Raw genomic sequence first — 19,481 nt, 5'->3', positions numbered from 1 at the left:
CCACCCTCAGACCCCTCGCCGGGCGGTCCCTACAGCACACTGCTCAGAGCCCAACTGCACAGCCCACCCTTAGACCCCTCGCCGGGCGGTCCCTACAGCACACTGCTCACGGCCCAACTGCACAGCCCACCCTCAGACCCCTCGCCGGGCGGTCCCTACAGCACACTGCTCAGGGCCCAACTGCACAGCCCACCCTCAGTCCCCTCGCCGGGCGGTCCCTACAGCACACTGCTCACGGCCCAACTGCACAGCCCACCCTCAGACCCCTCACTGGGCAGTCCCTACAGCACACTGCTCACAGCCCAACTGCACAGCCCACCCTCAGACCCCTCACTGGGCAGTCCCTACAGCACACTGCTCAGGGCCCAACTGCACAGCCCGGCCTCAGACCCCTCGCCGGGCGGTCCCTACAGCACACTGCTCACAGCCCAACTGCACAGCCCACCCTCAGACCCCTCACTGGGCAGTCCCTACAGCACACTGCTCAGGGCCCAACTGCACAGCCCAGCCTCAGACCTCTCACCGGGCGGTCCCTACAGCACACTGCTCAGGGCCCAACTGCACAGCCCACCCTCAGACCCCTCGCCGGGCGGTCCCTACAGCACACTGCTCAGGGCCCAACTGCACAGCCCAGTCTCAGACCCCTCGCCGGGCGGTCCCTACAGCACACTGCTCACGGCCCAACTGCACAGCCCACCCTCAGACCCCTCGCCGGGCGGTCCCTACAGCACACTGCTCACGGCCCAACTGCACAGCCCACCCTCAGACCCCTCGCCGGGCGGTCCCTACAGCACACTGCTCAGAGCCCAACTGCACAGCCCACCCTTAGACCCCTCGCCGGGCGGTCCCTACAGCACACTGCTCACGGCCCAACTGCACAGCCCACCCTCAGACCCCTCGCCGGGCGGTCCCTACAGCACACTGCTCAGGGCCCAACTGCACAGCCCACCCTCAGTCCCCTCGCCGGGCGGTCCCTACAGCACACTGCTCACAGCCCAACTGCACAGCCCACCCTCAGACCCCTCACTGGGCAGTCCCTACAGCACACTGCTCACAGCCCAACTGCACAGCCCACCCTCAGACCCCTCACTGGGCTGTCCCTACAGCACACTGCTCAGGGCCCAACTGCACAGCCCAGCCTCAGACCTCTCACCGGGCGGTCCCTACAGCACACTGCTCAGGGCCCAACTGCACAGCCCACCCTCAGACCCCTCGCCGGGCGGTCCCTACAGCACACTGCTCAGGGCCCAACTGCACAGCCCAGCCTCAGACCCCTCGCCGGGCGGTCCCTACAGCACACTGCTCACGGCCCAACTGCACAGCCCACCCTCAGACCCCTCGCCGGGCGGTCCCTACAGCACACTGCTCAGGGCCCAACTGCACAGCCCACCCTCAGTCCCCTCGCCGGGCGGTCCCTACAGCACACTGCTCACAGCCCAACTGCACAGACCACCCTCAGACCCCTCACTGGGCAGTCCCTACAGCACACTGCTCACAGCCCAACTGCACAGCCCACCCTCAGACCCCTCGCCGGGCAGTCCCTACAGCACACTGCACAGGGCCCAACTGCACAGCCCAGCCTCAGACCCCTCGCCGGGCGGTCCCTACAGCACACTGCTCACGGCCCAACTGCACAGCCCACCCTCAGACCCCTCACCGGGCAGTCCCTACAGCACACTGCTCAGGGCCCAACTGCACAGCCCAGCCTCAGACCTCTCACCGGGCGGTCCCTACAGCACACTGCTCAGGGCCCAACTGCACAGCCCACCCTCAGACCCCTCGCCGGGCGGTCCCTACAGTACACTTCTCAGGGCCCAACTGCACAGCCCAGTCTCAGACCCCTCGCCGGGCGGTCCCTACAGCACACTGCTCAGGGCCCAACTGCACAGCCCAGCCTAAGTCCCCTCGCCGGGCGGTCCCTACAGCACACTGCTCACGGCCCAACTGCACAACCCACCCTCAGACCCCTCACCGGGTGGTCCCTACAGCACACTGCTCACAGCCGAACTGCACAGCCCACCCTCAGACCCCTCGCCGGGCGGTCCCTACAGCACACTGCTCAGGGCCCAACTGCACAGCCCACCCTCAGTCCCCTCGCCGGGCGGTCCCTACAGCACACTGCTCACAGCCCAACTGCACAGCCCACCCTCAGACCCCTCACTGGGCAGTCCCTACAGCACACTGCTCACAGCCCAACTGCACAGCCCACCCTCAGACCCCTCACTGGGCAGTCCCTACAGCACACTGCTCAGGGCCCAACTGCACAGCCCGGCCTCAGACCCCTCGCCGGGCGGTCCCTACAGCACACTGCTCACAGCCCAACTGCACAGCCCACCCTCAGACCCCTCACTGGGCAGTCCCTACAGCACACTGCTCAGGGCCCAACTGCACAGCCCAGCCTCAGACCTCTCACCGGGCGGTCCCTACAGCACACTGCTCAGCGCCCAACTGCACAGCCCACCCTCAGACCCCTCGCCGGGCTGTCCCTACAGCACACTGCTCAGGGCCCAACTGCACAGCCCAGTCTCAGACCCCTCGCCGGGCGGTCCCTACAGCACACTGCTCACGGCCCAACTGCACAGCCCACCCTCAGACCCCTCGCCGGGCGGTCCCTACAGCACACTGCTCAGGGCCCAACTGCACAGCCCACCCTCAGACCCCTCGCCGGGCGGTCCCTACAGCACACTGCTCAGAGCCCAACTGCACAGCCCACCCTCAGACCCCTCGCCGGGCGGTCCCTACAGCACACTGCTCACGGCCCAACTGCACAGCCCACCCTCAGACCCCTCGCCGGGCGGTCCCTACAGCACACTGCTCAGGGCCCAACTGCACAGCCCACCCTCAGTCCCCTCGCCGGGCGGTCCCTACAGCACACTGCTCACAGCCCAACTGCACAGCCCACCCTCAGACCCCTCACTGGGCAGTCCCTACAGCACACTGCTCACAGCCCAACTGCACAGCCCACCCTCAGACCCCTCACTGGGCAGTCCCTACAGCACACTGCTCAGGGCCCAACTGCACAGCCCAGCCTCAGACCTCTCACCGGGCGGTCCCTACAGCACACTGCTCAGGGCCCAACTGCACAGCCCACCCTCAGACCCCTCGCCGGGCGGTCCCTACAGTACACTGCTCAGGGCCCAACTGCACAGCCCAGTCTCAGACCCCTCGCCGGGCGGTCCATACAGCACACTGCTCAGGGCCCAACTGCACAGCCCACCCTCAGACCCCTCGCCGGGCGGTCCCTACAGCACACTGCTCACGGCCCAACTGCACAGCCCACCCTCAGACCCCTCGCCGGGCGGTCCCTACAGCACACTGCTCAGGGCCCAACTGCACAGCCCAGCCTCAGACCCCTCGCCGGGCGGTCCCTACAGCACACTGCTCACGGCCCAACTGCACAGCCCACCCTCAGACCCCTCGCCGGGCGGTCCCTACAGCACACTGCTCAGGGCCCAACTGCACAGCCCACCCTCAGTCCCCTCGCCGGGCGGTCCCTACAGCACACTGCTCACAGCCCAACTGCACAGCCCACCCTCAGACCCCTCGCCGGGCCGTCCCTACAGCACACTGCACAGGGCCCAACTGCACAGCCCAGCCTCAGACCCCTTGCCGGGCGGTCCCTACAGCACACTGCTCACGGCCCAACTGCACAGCCCACCCTCAGACCCCTCACCGGGCAGTCCCTACAGCACACTACTCAGGGCCCAACTGCACAGCCCAGCCTCAGACCTCTCACCGGGCGGTCCCTACAGCACACTGCTCAGGGCCCAACTGCACAGCCCACCCTCAGACCCCTCGCCGGGCGGTCCCTACAGCACACTTCTCAGGGCCCAACTGCACAGCCCAGTCTCAGACCCCTCGCCGGGCGGTCCCTACAGCACACTGCTCAGGGCCCAACTGCACAGCCCAGCCTAAGTCCCCTCGCCGGGCGGTCCCTACAGCACACTGCTCACGGCCCCAACTGCACAACCCACCCTCAGACCCCTCACCGGGTGGTCCCTACAGCACACTGCTCACAGCCGAACTGCACAGCCCACCCTCAGACCCCTCGCCGGGCGGTCCCTACAGCACACTGCTCACGGCCCAACTGCACAGCCCACCCTCAGACCCCTCGCCGGGCGGTCCCTACAGCACACTGCTCAGGGCCCAACTGCACAGCCCACCCTCAGTCCCCTCGCCGGGCGGTCCCTACAGCACACTGCTCAGGGCCCAACTGCACAGCCCACCCTCAGACCCCTCGCCGGGCGGTCCCTACAGCACACTGCTCAGGGCCCAACTGCACAGCCCAGCCTGAGTCCCCTCGCCAGGCGGTCCCTACAGCACACTGCTCACAGCCCAACTGCACAGCCCACCCTCAGACCCCTCGCCGGGCGGTCCCTACAGCACACTGCTCACAGCCCAACTGCACAGCCCACCCTCAGACCCCTCGCCGGGCGGTCCCTACAGCACACTGCTCACAGCCCAACTGCACAGCCCACCCTCAGACCCCTCGCCGGGCGGTCCCTACAGCACACTGCTCAGGGCCCAACTGCACAGCCCACCCTCAGACCTCTCTCCGGGCGGTCCCTACAGCACACTGCTCAGGGCCCAACTGCACAGCCCACCCTCAGACCCCTCACCGGGCGGTCCCTACAGGACACTGCTCAGGGCCCAACTGCACAGCCCACCCTCAGTCCCCTCGCCGGGCGGTCCCTACAGCACACTGCTCAGGGCCCAACTGCACAGCCCAGCCTCAGACCCCTCGCCGGACGGTCCCTACAGCACACTGCTCAGGGCCCAACTGCCCAGCCCAGCCTCAGACCCCTCGCCGGGCGGTCCCTACAGCACACTGCTCAGGGCCCAACTGCCCAGCCCAGCCTCAGTCCCCTCGCCGGGCGGTCCCTACAGCACACTGCTCACGGCCCAACTGCACAGCCCACCCTCAGACCCCTCACTGGGCAGTCCCTACAGCACACTGCTCACAGCCCAACTGCACAGCCCACCCTCAGACCCCTCACTGGGCGGTCCCTACAGCACACTGCTCACAGCCCAACTGCACAGCCCACCCTCAGACCCCTCGCCGGGCGGTCCCTACAGCACACTGCTCAGGGCCCAACTGCACAGCCCAGCCTCAGACCCCTCGCCGGGCGGTCCCTACAGCACACTGCTCACGGCCCAACTGCACAGCCCACCCTCAGACCCCTCGCCGGGCGGTCCCTACAGCACACTGCTCAGGGCCCAACTGCACAGCCCAACCTCAGACCCCTCGCCGGGCGGTCCCTACAGCACACTGCTCAGAGCCCAACTGCACAGCCCACCCTTAGACCCCTCGCCGGGCGGTCCCTACAGCACACTGCTCACGGCCCAACTGCACAGCCCACCCTCAGACCCCTCGCCGGGCGGTCCCTACAGCACACTGCTCAGGGCCCAACTGCACAGCCCACCCTCAGTCCCCTCGCCGGGCGATCCCTACAGCACACTGCTCACAGCCCAACTGCACAGCCCACCCTCAGACCCCTCACTGGGCAGTCCCTACAGCACACTGCTCACAGCCCAACTGCACAGCCCACCCTCAGACCCCTCACTGGGCAGTCCCTACAGCACACTGCTCAGGGCCCAACTGCACAGCCCGGCCTCAGACCCCTCGCCGGGCGGTCCCTACAGCACACTGCTCACAGCCCAACTGCACAGCCCACCCTCAGACCCCTCACTGGGCAGTCCCTACAGCACACTGCTCAGGGCCCAACTGCACAGCCCAGCCTCAGACCTCTCACCGGGCGGTCCCTACAGCACACTGCTCAGGGCCCAACTGCACAGCCCACCCTCAGACCCCTCGCCGGGCGGTCCCTACAGCACACTGCTCAGGGCCCAACTGCACAGCCCAGTCTCAGACCCCTCGCCGGGCGGTCCCTACAGCACACTGCTCAGGGCCCAACTGCACAGCCCACCCTCAGACCCCTCGCCGGGCGGTCCCTACAGCACACTGCTCACGGCCCAACTGCACAGCCCACCCTCAGACCCCTCGCCGGGCGGTCCCTACAGCACACTGCTCAGGGCCTAACTGCACAGCCCAGCCTCAGACCCCTCGCCAGGCGGTCCCTACAGCACACTGCTCACGGCCCAACTGCACAGCCCACCCTCAGACCCCTCGCCGGGCGGTCCCTACAGCACACTGCTCAGGGCCCAACTGCACAACCCACCCTCAGTCCCCTCGCCGGGCGGTCCCTACAGCACACTGCTCACAGCCCAAGTGCACAGACCACCCTCAGACCCCTTACCGGGCAGTCCCTACAGCACACTGCTCAGGGCCCAACTGCACAGCCCAGCCTCAGACCTCTCACCGGGCGGTCCCTACAGCACACTGCTCAGGGCCCAACTGCACAGCCCACCCTCAGACCCCTCGCCGGGCGGTCCCTACAGCACACTGCTCAGGGCCCAACTGCACAGCCCAGCCTAAGTCCCCTCGCCGGGCGGTCCCTACAGCACACTGCTCACGGCCCAACTGCACAACCCACCCTCAGACCCCTCACCGGGCGGTCCCTACAGCACACTGCTCACAGCCGAACTGCACAGCCCACCCTCAGACCCCTCGCCGGGCGGTCCCTACAGCACACTGCTCACGGCCCAACTGCACAGCCCACCCTCAGACCCCTCGCCGGGCGGTCCCTACAGCACACTGCTCAGGGCCCAACTGCACAGCCCACCCTCTGTCCCCTCGCCGGGCGGTCCCTACAGCACACTGCTCAGGGCCCAACTGCACAGCCCACCCTCAGTCCCCTCGCCGGGCGGTCCCTACAGCACACTGCTCAGGGCCCAACTGCACAGCCCAGCCTGAGTCCCCTCGCCGGGCGGTCCCTACAGCACACTGCTCACGGCCCAACTGCACAGCCCACCCTCAGACCCCTCGCCGGGCGGTCCCTACAGCACACTGCTCACAGCCCAACTGCACAGCCCACCCTCAGACCCCTCGCCGGGCGGTCCCTACAGCACACTGCTCAGGGCCCAACTGCACAGCCCACCCTCAGACCTCTCTCCGGGCGGTCCCTACAGCACACTGCTCAGGGCCCAACTGCACAGCCCACCCTCAGACCCCTCACAGGGCGGTCCCTACAGCACACTGCTCAGGGCCCAACTGCACAGCCCACCCTCAGTCCCCTCGCCGGGCGGTCCCTACAGCACACTGCTCAGGGCCCAACTGCACAGCCCAGCCTCAGACCCCTCGCCGGGCGGTCCCTACAGCACACTGCTCAGGGCCCAACTGCACAGCCCAGCCTCAGTCCCCTCGCCGGGCGGTCCCTACAGCACACTGCTCACGGCCCAACTGCACAACCCACCCTCAGACCCCTCGCCGGGCGGTCCCTACAGCACACTGCTCACGGCCCAACTGCACAGCCCACCCTCAGACCCCTCGCCGGGCGGTCCCTACAGCACCCTGCTCAGGGCCCAACTGCACAGCCCACCCTCAGTCCCCTCGCCGGGCGGTCCCTACAGCACACTGCTCAGGGCCCAACTGCACAGCCCACCCTCAGACCCCTCGCCGGGCGGTCCCTACAGCACACTGCTCAGGGCCCAACTGCACAGCCCAGCCTGAGTCCCCTCGCCGGGCGGTCCCTACAGCACACTGCTCACAGCCCAACTGCACAGCCCACCCTCAGACCCCTCGCCGGGCGGTCCCTACAGCACACTGCTCACAGCCCAACTGCACAGCCCACCCTCAGACCCCTCGCCGGGCGGTCCCTACAGCACACTGCTCACAGCCCAACTGCACAGCCCACCCTCAGACCCCTCGCCGGGCGGTCCCTACAGCACACTGCTCAGGGCCCAACTGCACAGCCCACCCTCAGACCCCTCGCCGGGCGGTCCCTACAGCACACTGCTCAGGGCCCAACTGCACAGCCCACCCTCAGACCCCTCGCCGGGCGGTCCCTACAGCACACTGCTCAGGGCCCAACTGCACAGCCCAGCCTCAGACCTCTCACCGGGCGGTCCCTACAGCACACTGCTCAGGGCCCAACTGCACAGCCCACCCTCAGACCCCTCGCCGGGCGGTCCCTACAGTACACTGCTCAGGGCCCAACTGCACAGCCCAGTCTCAGACCCCTCGCCGGGCGGTCCCTACAGCACACTGCTCAGGGCCCAACTGCACAGCCCACCCTCAGACCCCTCGCCGGGCGGTCCCTACAGCACACTGCTCAGGGCCCAACTGCACAGCCCAACCTCAGACCCCTCGCCGGGCGGTCCCTACAGCACACTGCACAGCCCAACTGCACAGCCCACCCTCAGTCCCCTCGCCGGGCGGTCCCTACAGCACACTGCTCAGGGCCCAACTGCACAGCCCACCCTCAGACCCCTCGCCGGGCGGTCCCTACAGCACACTGCTCAGGGCCCAACTGCACAGCCCACCCTCAGACCCCTCGCCGGGCGGTCCCTACAGCACACTGCTCAGGGCCCAACTGCACAGCCCACCCTCAGACCCCTCGCCGGGCGGTCCCTACAGCACACTGCACAAGGCCCAACTGCACAGCCCAGCCTCAGTCCCCTCGCCGGGCGGTCCCTACAGCACACTGCTCAGGGCCCAACTGCACAGCCCACCCTCAGACCCCTCGACGGGCGGTCCCTACAGCACATTGCACAGCCCAGCCTCGGGCCCCTCGCCAGGCGGTCCCTACAGCACACTGCTCAAGAGCACTGCTGAACTGGAACTTTTTGGTGACCCGGAGCTGCATAAAGTGCTGCCCTTGTTGGTATCACCCTTCATTGCAGCTACATTTGGGCCCATACTTATTTCATTTTGTTTTCATGAATTATACATATCCAAGAACTTAAAGTCCCAGTCCACCTGGTGAACTCCTGCTCACATGTCAAGTCTTAGCCCCAGTAAGTCCCTCATGAAGTCAGTCTCCCTGGACAAGGTCCTCAGTGACTTAGACGCTTCCTTCTATGCATTCCAACAGCATCTTGTACCTACTTTGGACTCAGCATCTACCACATTTTACTAATATTGATGTTAAATAACTGCCATGCCTGTTCGATGGAAGACTCCCCCCAAGCAAAATCATATGATTCCATCTTGTACATCTATGCTCACTGCAGTATGACTCAATGTGAATTAAAAAAATTAAATCAGCTAAATTTTTCTTCCACAACCCGTAACTCTGCTAGTTACAAAGAGCTATTGCTTTCATTGTAACAGGTAACCGAATAAAACTAAAAGCTGACATCATGAGCTCACGTTCCACTCCCTCCACACATTTCCAGTGTGATGCAGGACCTGAAACCTCATGACTCCTCGCCTCTTAAAAGTACAGGAGCCTCCACAGGCTCAGCGAGACCCAGCCCTAATGAGGACAAAAGACAGGAGGTAGGAAAACTATGCTGACCGTAGTGTCCTGCCAGCTGTCCTATGTGACACTCAATAGCATGGCAAGCATTAGGGCTCTAGGACAAAACTGAGGCTAGGACACACATGATGAGGCGAAAAATGGAATAAGAAAGAAGGAAGCAAAGATGACTCAATCAACAAATACTTTATTTGTCTTACTATGTTTAAAATATTAGGACACAGGAAATAACTAACAGTACAAATCAGAATATTGTGTTTAAAAAAAGAAAACAAACTCTAGACATACGTACAAAAGGGGCGATGGGGTGGAAGCTTCAGCTTGCTGCCCAGAGAGCAGGCTTCAAGCAGGGCTTTGGGGCCGGCTGCAATGTTAACAGCAGGAAGCAGAGGTGCACACGCTGACCAGAAACTCCACCAAAGACACATGTGGGCACGGAAAGCACCAAGAGATTAGGACTAGTGAACGCTGTGCGATAACACCAAGGTTCTGTGCCTGGGCACCGTCAGCAATGGGGCGCTAACAAACTGGAAGACGGAGGAAGGAAGATAAGGTTTAACTTTAGATACGCTGGGTTTGAGGGGACAGCAAGATGGTCAAGGGGAAATGTCTAATAAGAATGGGGTTTCTGCATTAAACTCGAGCTCTGGAAAAGTTTATAACTTTAAGGATGTTTGAGAGACAGCCAAAAAGGGATGGTAGGATTCCATTACCCCAACCTTAAGTTAATTCACTAATCTATTTAAAATTTATCAAACATCTACTATATACAAGGCACAGACAAGACAAAGTCCCAGCCCTCATGCATCTTATATTTTAGCAGAGAAAAACAGGCAGTAAATAAATAAGTATATAATTTCAGGTTGTGATTTCTAAAAATTACAAAGCAAAATACAGCAAATAAGGACACTAGAGCACAATGACAAGAGCAGGAGGTCACTTCTCACTCAATAGTGGTCAGAAAAGACCTCTCTGAACAAAGAAGTCTATGAAGTAAAAGAACTCTGCAGATTTGAGAAGAGCAGCTTTCCTTAGAAGAACAGAAGACCTGGAAGCAGGAAACAAGTGTGTCAAACAGGAAGGACAAGATCTCAAAGAGCCACAGTTATCAGTTTAGATGTAATTTCTCTTAAGAGACTAAAACCATCAGCCATAAACTACCAGCTAGACTAGCACCCTTCTAACTGCTCTCCCCATCCATTCTTGATCACCTCCCATCCATTATCTACACTGTATAAGAAACAACCTTTGAGACACAAATGAATGTTGCTCCCTGCAGAAAGCCATTAGGTCGCTTCATACTATGTGGCCCCTGCAATTTACAGTCCTTACTGGACACTGAGAGTCATCCATGCTGTTGCTTACTACCCAAAGATCAAAATCATGTAAAACTACGCATGACTTAGGGATGCGTACATACGTAGTAAAACTAAAAGGAAATACATATGTAAGTCGAAAATTCAGAATAGCGGTTGCCCCAAGGAAGAAGGAAGGAGGAAAAAAACAGGACCAGAAATCAGGAAATAGAAGGACAGAGTCAGTAACAAGGGGCTCCATGGTATCAATGAGGTTTTATTTTTTCAGCTAGATGATTAATATATGTGTTCATTATATTTTTTTACATTTCATATGGTTTTTTTTGGGGGGGGGAGGTTGTGACAGAGACAGAGAGAGTCAGAAAGAGGGACAGACAGGAAGGGAAAGAGAAGAGAAACATCAATTCTTTGTTGGGGCTCCTTAGTTGTTCATTGACTGCTTTCTCATATGTGCCTTGACTGGGGGGGCTACAGCAGGCAGAGTGACCCCTTGCTCAAGCCAGCGACCTTGGGCTCAAGCTGGTGAGTCTTGCTTTTAAACCCGATGAGCCTGCGCTCAAGCTGGCAACGTCGGGGTCTCGAACCCGGGACCTCCACTTCCCAGTCCGATGCTCTATCCACTGCGCCACCGCCTGGTCAGGCTTATATGTATTTTTATATGCATGAAATATTTCACAGTAAATTATTTTAACTTGTCAATGTCTTTCCACTCACTGGTCATTTCTTTTTTTTTTATTTAATTTCTTTTTTGAGGATGGCATTGGCTCTTTTTTTTTATTGAATTTTATGGTTAACTGCTCTGAGCACACAGGCTTAATACTTCCCCTGTGAGCACGCACTTTCCTTTGCCCCTAACGCTGTTCTCTGACCTCTGCACCTAAATAATCGATTCCTCCTCTCCTGTCAGACTCAAGCATGCCCTTCGGGTCCCTTCCCCAGACACGATCCGTCCTTCTCGTAGCACTCTGTACATTCACTGCACTGAGCATATTATAACTAAACAACAGCAGCCTAACCCTCTCTCCCACAGAGGGGCAAGGACTCCAGAGGGACAAGGACTCTAGAAGGGCAAGGACCCCACCTGACTTGTTAATCCTCCCCACCAAGGCCTCGTAGAGTCCTCTGTAGACAGTAGAGTCAATCCAAGTTTTTGGAATGAATGAAGGAGCAGAGAAACAAATCTGAATGGAAAGTACAGCTCGCACTGGTCCACTCTCCCATGTCTCCCCTGTTCCCAATTTCCCCTCCTGCACCACTCCAACAGTGGACATGGCAAATGGACAAATTAACTATAAAAAAGAAGAAAAATACATAGTTATGCTTTAAAAGCCCAGTTCTCAAAAGGCTTATCTTATGAAATTACTCTTGGCAGTGTTGAAGAAAATTAACTGAAAAACTGCAAAAAGAAAAAAAAAACCCACTGGACAAATATTTTATGCTGCTTTATGAAATCGAAACCTCATCAAAACCACAGTTTGAGAGGACAAGTTTTATTGCTGAAACCAATTCCCAAAGAGCTCATTTTTAATCTACTGTACAGTATTGCCCTTTTTAAGTTGGCCTATTTAATTAAAAATCATCAAAGAAAAACTATGTCTGAACTGTTCATACTTTTCTGTATCAGTACAAAGGAAAGAAACACTGACTTTTAATTATTGAGCGATTAGAAAAAGCTACATATTTCTTTTAACGCAAAATGAATTTTTTAATTTTTCACGACAGAAAAACTTTAATGTCATAAAAGTACAGAAAGCAGCATAATAAATCCCTAGGTATCCATCATATATCTGTCTTGTTGGTTTTTTTCTTCTTCTTCTTATCCAAGTGAGAAGAGGGGAGATAGAGAAACAGACTCCCACGTGAGCCCCAAAAAGCATCCACCCAACAACCCCAATCTGAGAACAATGCTCTGCCCATCTGGGGCCATGCTCACAATTGAGCTATTTTTAGCACCTGAGGTAGAGGCTGCAGAGAGCCATCCTCAATGCCCCAGGGCCGACGTGCTCAAATCAATCGAGCCAGGCTGCAGGAGAGGAAAAGAGAGAGAGACAGAGACAGAAAGAAGGCAGAGAGAGAGGGGTAAAGAAGCAGATGGTCACTTCTCGTGCCTTGACCAGGATTCCAACCCAGGACATCCACACACCGGGCCGATGCTCTACCACTGAGCCAACTGGCCAGGCCCTTGCCTGTCTTGTTTTATCCCATTACTGACTAATTGCTGGAGTATTTGAACAGTAGACAATTTCACTCATAAATACTTCAGTAGATAAGAAGGGTTTTCTTTTCTACATAAGCACAGGGCCATTTTTCCACCTATCACAATGAAGAAAAGTTCCATATCATCTAATACTAAGTCCATATTCATATTTCCCCAAATGTCCCAAAAATGTCTTTTTAAAGTTAATTTGAACCAGGATCCAAATAAAATCCATATTTTACACTTAGGTGTTATGTCTCTGAAGTCTCTTCTAATCTAGGAAAGCCCTCCCGCCCCACCTTGCTTCTCCTGTCCCCCTCTCCCCATGACATTTATTAAATTATTTTTTATTACTAAATTCAATGGGGTAACATTGGTTAATAGGATTGTATGGGTTTCAGGGTATCTCTACGGTACATGATCAGTGTACTGCATTGTGTGCCCATCACCCAAAGTCAAACCATCTTCCGTCACCATGTATTGGCCCCCTTTACCTTCCTTTACCCCCCCCCCTCAGCCTCTTCCCTCTAGTAACCACCATACTATGTCTATGACAAGGATGCCCACTTTCACCACTTTTATTCAACAGTTGTGAAAGTCCTAGCCAGAGCAATCAAGTAAGAGAAAGAAATAAAAGGCACCCATATTGGGAAAGAAGGATTTGTAATACTATCACTTTTTGCAGATGACATGATTCTGTATGTAGAAAACTTCAAAGACTCCACCAAAAAAACTATTTATTAGGGACAATATACAAATACAGTAAAGACATTTCTTTCTTGAAGAAACAAAGTGAATGGTCTTGTAGAATATTCTACATTCTGGATTTGGCTAATTGTTTCCACATGGTGGTGTTTAACTTTTTCTTTTATACTTCTTAATTCCTTTAAATTGAAGTTAGATCTAGAGGCTTGATTAGATTCAGTTCAATCTTTTTATTTTTTTAGCTTCCTATTACATTGGAAGTGGTATAATTTCTGGATGATCTACTTTTAGTGATACTAAAATTGTTCAGAAGATATATCTGTCTTAAATTAATGGTTTTAGTATCCATGTATAACCTTACCTAGAGTCCTTATTTCATTAAAGGCTACTAAATGGTGACTTTTCTAACTGTTATTCCTACTGCATTTATTAGCTAGAATTCTGTTATAAGAAATTTTCCACATCAGCTGTTTAATTACTCCACAATAAAATTCATACAGGAAAGGCAGGGTAAATGCTTTGATTCTTTTCCTTGATTCATCAATATTCAGAATAAGTTAGTTATCCTATTAATCTTCAATGGTGACCAGTTGGGGTTATTTTAACAAGGAGTGAAAATACACACACAAGGGTGTCTCTCTGTGTATAGTGTTTCAATCCATCGCTGTCATTTCTTCTGATGTTTCCATTGTCCCAACACTGGTCAGCGAGAGCTCCTTCAGATGGTCTCTTCTAAACTTTTGACATGATCCCAGGGGCCTTCCACAACTTTCTGACACAAGATGTCTTAGATTCATCTTGTATGCTTCCCCTCTCGTCCTGGAATCAATTATTTCTCCAAAGATCCCTTTTCCTTTTAGTGGGAAAGAGTATTTAGAGGCCATAATTTGGGCACTAAGAATATTCACTGGCACTAGTTGTCACTGCATATAGGTCTTTAGTGTCTAAAGAACTAAGAAATGTATACATTTTTAGGCAGAGAAAAATAAATGAGTCTATATGGTTATTTCCTATTCAATTTTAAGATTAAATGTCTTATTCAACTTTTTATTCTCATATCACTTTTCTCTTACATTGAAACTTTTTTCTAATGACCTAATTATTGTTGTGCTTTATCCTATAATATATGTGTGAGAGTTTCAAAATGACAATACTAATTTTTCTGAATTCAGTTAGAAACTTTTTTGTAATTCTTTCTGTTTATCAGAAATATCCTATTAGGTATGTACAATTAAATAGTATGCTTTTAAATTCACTTGAAATAATTATATCAACCTCAGTTATGGCTCCAATTTGATATATTACTAGATTCATTTGTTTGTTTGCAAATTTTAGCAATAACTTCTTTCTTTTTATTTACATATTTCAATTGCTCCGATGTCAAAACTATAATGCAAGCTGCATTGGGAGAAATCTTGTTTCCATCCTAGTTCCCTCTCCCCTGCCTCCTTCCCCAACCCCTTTCAAAGGTAATCATTGTTATTAGCTTTCAAACTGTCTTTCCATTGCTTATTTTTTGTTAAATATATAAAGTATACACTTATAACATGTATTCTATAAATATATTTAAATACATATGCTTATATTCTTCCTGGTCTTAAATAAAATGTAAATTCCATATATATTTAATTAGCTATGCCAGTAATTCCTTCATAGGATATCAGCTTGTACTTAAACTAAAAAGTATTTCTAGTTTCATATGATTGAAAATTATGAAATAAGATTACATAATTCTCCTACATATGTTTCCTAATAGATTCTAAAATAGGGGATCTAGGGTTCTGATTCCTAGGTATGATTAACTCATCAACTTGCTTTAGAGACAGGCGTAGAGCAAGTGTCTTTTGAGACAGTGAGAGCTGCACTGACCATATGACAAAAGACCACAAATACAGTAGCAGTTGTCATGCATGAAAGTCATTCTCTACTCGAACATATTCCATTACAGTTTCCATCTATTTAAAACTATTGTTTTCTCTTCTTTACAAAAAAAGCTTTAAAGCTTTGAGGTTAAAGGGACTGTGAGTTACCACTCTGCAAGGTAAATCAAATCACTCCTTTTATTAAATATTTTTTAAAATCTACCTTTTCAATCTACAACCCCCAAAATACTAGACAATACACATATCAAGGTCATTAGAATTGAATGCCACTATTGCACACTGGAATCATCTGGAATTCTTTATATAATATCATACTAATGACTGGCTCCAACTCCAGACACTATGACCTGGGCATGAAGATTTTTAGAAGCTCATTAGGTGATTCTAATATATAACACAGTTTGGGAACCACTCAGTTAAGGCAATCATTTGTTGACTCTTGTTCATTTCAAATACCTAAGTTATAGTTTATTCCTACTTAACGTCTGAAAGGGTGGTCTAAGTGAAAATCCCTAGGAATCCTACCGAAGACCTAACAGCAATGCCATGATGTCTCTGAAAACTCCCCCTACCTCAACCTGGAGACAGAGTATGGCCGCCCTATTCCTACAGCACAAGGAGAGCTATGGCCTCACCAGAGGGAGTGGTGCACCCACATGTGCTACTCCTGGCGGCACTTTTACTGACTAATGAGAAGCCTGACCTTTTCTTCTTTTCCAGCACTTCAGGCTAAGAGGTAGTGTATGTTTGAATAATCAAACAAAAAATGCCGTCTCCCATGTACAACAAACACTAAGGCTTAAACTTCCTGTTCCCTGAGGGCATTTCCCCATGTTTGCATCCAAGTGCGTTTCATCCATAGAAAACCCACAATCCCAGAAAGAGTACCTCCTGAGTGTGTTCCTTGTAGACCTGCAGTGGCCCCGCGGCTTTGGCGGTGTCCCAGAGCTGCAGCGAGCCGTCCCCACTACAGGTGACCAGGATATGCTCATTGTTCTCGCTCCAGGTCACGTCAAACAAACCATCGTTCCAGTCAAAACTACACCAGGAAAAATTAAAGAAAAAAAATCTAGTTACATAGGCAGTTGGACATAAAAGAATAACGTTAGTTTTTTTTTAAGATAATCACATTTTAACACATAGTATCTCACCTGGTTTTCATAACTATGAGAAATAAGTAGAACAGGCGCTTGTCATATGCAGAAGCAGGTTCAGAGAAGTTAAAAGAATAGCCCAACTCACACAGCTAGAAGACTGCAAAGCTGGATTAAAATAGGCCTCCCCACTAGAAATCCAGCACTATTTACAAGAGGGCATGCTGCCATTCTTGGGTGCTCGCTGTTTTTTGTGGTTCAGGGGTGGGCCCAGCAAGCATTTTAAAATACTAATTTAGAGCAATCATTTCAACTTTTCCCATAAATCTTTCACCGGAGCTATGAGCAGGTAGCTATTTTCTGACAGCACTTCCTTTCCCTTGTCTACCTTTGACTGCTCGGATGGAGGTGTTGAGTCAGTCATCCAGACAAGACATGCATGGAGAGCAAGCGAAAGAGGCACTAGCTAATCGACGAAATGGAAATTAGCTCCTGAACGAGTAAAGCTAAACTACGGTACGAAAACAACAAAGATAAAAATGCCACACAGCACAATACCGAGTTTATCTTTTTTATGTTTAAGTTTTATAATTTCTAAATGGAAACTAAGAAACCAGAGCTTTAGAAAAAAAATCACAATCAAATTTAATTGCAAAAATAAGTTCTGTACTATGCAAATGCTGAATTATGGCAAATTTAAAAAGTAAAAAACTATACCTAAAAAAGATTCAAAATCTAATTCTATTAAGGCTTCTATAGCAAAAGAGAATACATATAAGTTAATACCTAGAGAACCACTTTACCTTCTAAAAAGCCTAAGCCCAGACTCATTTTGATCCAATATTAGCAGGGTTCCACAGCCTAAGGAGAAAAAAAAATTGAGGTCATGCTGTTGAACCTGTCAGGGGACCATCTAAGGTCAAGGACGAGGGATCAAGCCCTGAGTACCTAATTTTACTACCACGAATTTCTCCCTATATTTGTTGAGGCCATGTATACAAAATGATCAGATTGTGTTCTCCATCTCTTCCCATATTGTGTTTCAATCATTCAACACTGAACTTACCATCTCTCCTCTACGTGAAATCCAGACAGCCCGAACAGAGAAGATATTTAAGTTCATATTCTGTGGCCAGGCAGGTGCCAGGCACACAAACTTCCCAGATAGCTGTTATCATCCTCATTTACAGGTTACAAACCTCAAGGTTACAGACCCCTGGGACTCTGCTCCTACTACATCACATTGCCTTGCCAAGAAATCTAAAATGAGTTCAACATGGGATTTAAAAACAAAATTCTTGGTCAAATTTACCACATACTTGGTGGTAAAGTGTTGAACACAATGTATCAGTTATCTATCAAAGATGAATTATTTTACTAAGGAATCAGCATATTTTAATTTATATTTGCTACAGGAATTGGGGGTGGGGGAGCTCTTTTATAATCAACATGTGTTTGTTTGTTTGTTTTTTAATACCAACTCCTTTAAAGTTTTTGTAGAGGTTTTAATTCAAAATATCACAAACTCATGGGTCTTCAACATAACTGGTGGGCAATTATTGTATATCTCAATGTGACAGCAACACGAAGTAATGATGAAAATATAAAAAAGCAAATATTTCTCTCCCTCTGAGTTTTAGAAATCACGTTATTTTTCCAGCTGTAGGACCAAACAAAAACTACTACTGAAAGCTGGCATTATGTAGTGACTTGTTTCAGAGATCTTCAGTGTGTAAATAATAGTTAGGATATGAATGAAAAGAAGAAAGATTAGAATGGAACCTTCCTTCTCAACCTAGTCCAGGACAAACAATGATCTTAAACCCCAAACAAGTGCTTGCAGTTATACTATATGTATTTCTCCTAGGACAACACAGTGAGGGCAGAACTCGATACATCTCATTATGGCGATTGCGAGGAGACTCCAAGCGTCAGTTCAGGGGCACTCGATTTCCACTGACAGCCCAAATGCTGACTGTGGGGAACGTGAACGAGCTAACAGGTTCCGGTGTGACCTGAGGAAGGTCTTACAAGTGCTGTGGACGTGTCGGACCGGTCGGAGGGGCCAAACAGGTTAAACTCTCTCTAGGGCGGTGTTTACTTTGGGGGGACAAAAGGAAGGGGGTAGGGGGTCAGAGGGCAGTGGAATCGGTACGCTCTTAAGGACACGGGCCCCTAGGCGTCTTCCACATGCTACTTCTGCATACGGTGAAACGCAGAAAGAAACTGACACTGTCTGCAGACCAAGTCCCCACGCTGGACAAAGGAGGGAGCGGGACCGATCGGTTCCTCTGCTCCCCCTGGCGTTCAGCTGCGGCGCTGTCTACTGTCGGAAGCGCTTTCCGCCCCCCCCCCCCCCCCCCCCCCGGGGGAAGCCGGCCTTGAACTTGGCTGGAACCCGCCCCCGACCCGACGGCGCGGCCCGGCCCGGCCTCACCCGCGATTCCGTAGTGCTGCGCGGCGGCGCAGGCCAGGCGGCCGGGCAGGTACGGGGAGAACTCGGCGGCGTAGCCGTGGCGGCCCGGCACCCGCAGCGTCCGTACCGAGCCGCCCTGCGCCGCGCTCATCCCGCCTGCCGCCTCCGCACCTCGCCGCCCCCGGGCCCGACCCGCTGGGAGTCGGTGCGGACTAGCCCGGAGAAGTTAGAGACCCAGAAGACGAGGCGGAAGAAAGGACACCCGGTGCCCTGAATTCTGGCTTTCTATTGGTCCGCAAATGAAAGGGCATTGACTCCAGCGGAGTTCATTTTTGTTTTGGGCAAAACAAACTGGTTTGGGCCACACATAATGAACTATGTAGCTATATAACAGGGCAGTGTGGGTTAGGTGGGAATTCTGACAACTTTTATTTTTGCATATTATATTAATTCATTGAACTTTTGAAAGACTGGCATCAGGAACTATATCTAATGATTACAAAACTGCAGCAAACTCAAATCATGCGGCGAGTCCAGAAGGCGATTGAGT

The 19,481-nt window shown here is 53.0% G+C and overlaps 1 protein-coding gene across 1 annotated transcript in view; it reads right to left on the bottom strand.

Moving 5' to 3' along the window:
* Positions 1 to 19,189, bottom strand: part of PEX7 (peroxisomal biogenesis factor 7) — a 94,495-nt gene extending 75,306 nt beyond the window's left edge. The window contains exons 1-3 of the mRNA XM_066248375.1: positions 18,953 to 19,189; positions 17,319 to 17,376; positions 16,310 to 16,460 (exon numbers count right to left, since the gene is read on the bottom strand). Of these exons, the coding sequence (XP_066104472.1) occupies positions 16,310 to 16,460; positions 17,319 to 17,376; positions 18,953 to 19,082 (339 nt within the window). The 5' untranslated portion in view covers positions 19,083 to 19,189. The remainder of the gene's footprint in view (positions 1 to 16,309; positions 16,461 to 17,318; positions 17,377 to 18,952) is intronic.
* Positions 19,190 to 19,481: the final 292 nt, after the last annotated feature.

This window comes from Saccopteryx bilineata, chromosome 12 (assembly GCF_036850765.1).
Source record: "Saccopteryx bilineata isolate mSacBil1 chromosome 12, mSacBil1_pri_phased_curated, whole genome shotgun sequence".
In the NCBI taxonomy this organism is placed as follows: domain Eukaryota; kingdom Metazoa; phylum Chordata; class Mammalia; order Chiroptera; family Emballonuridae; genus Saccopteryx; species Saccopteryx bilineata.
The sequence above is the reverse complement of the archived record's forward strand: the minus strand, read 5'-3'. Positions and strand labels throughout refer to the sequence as shown.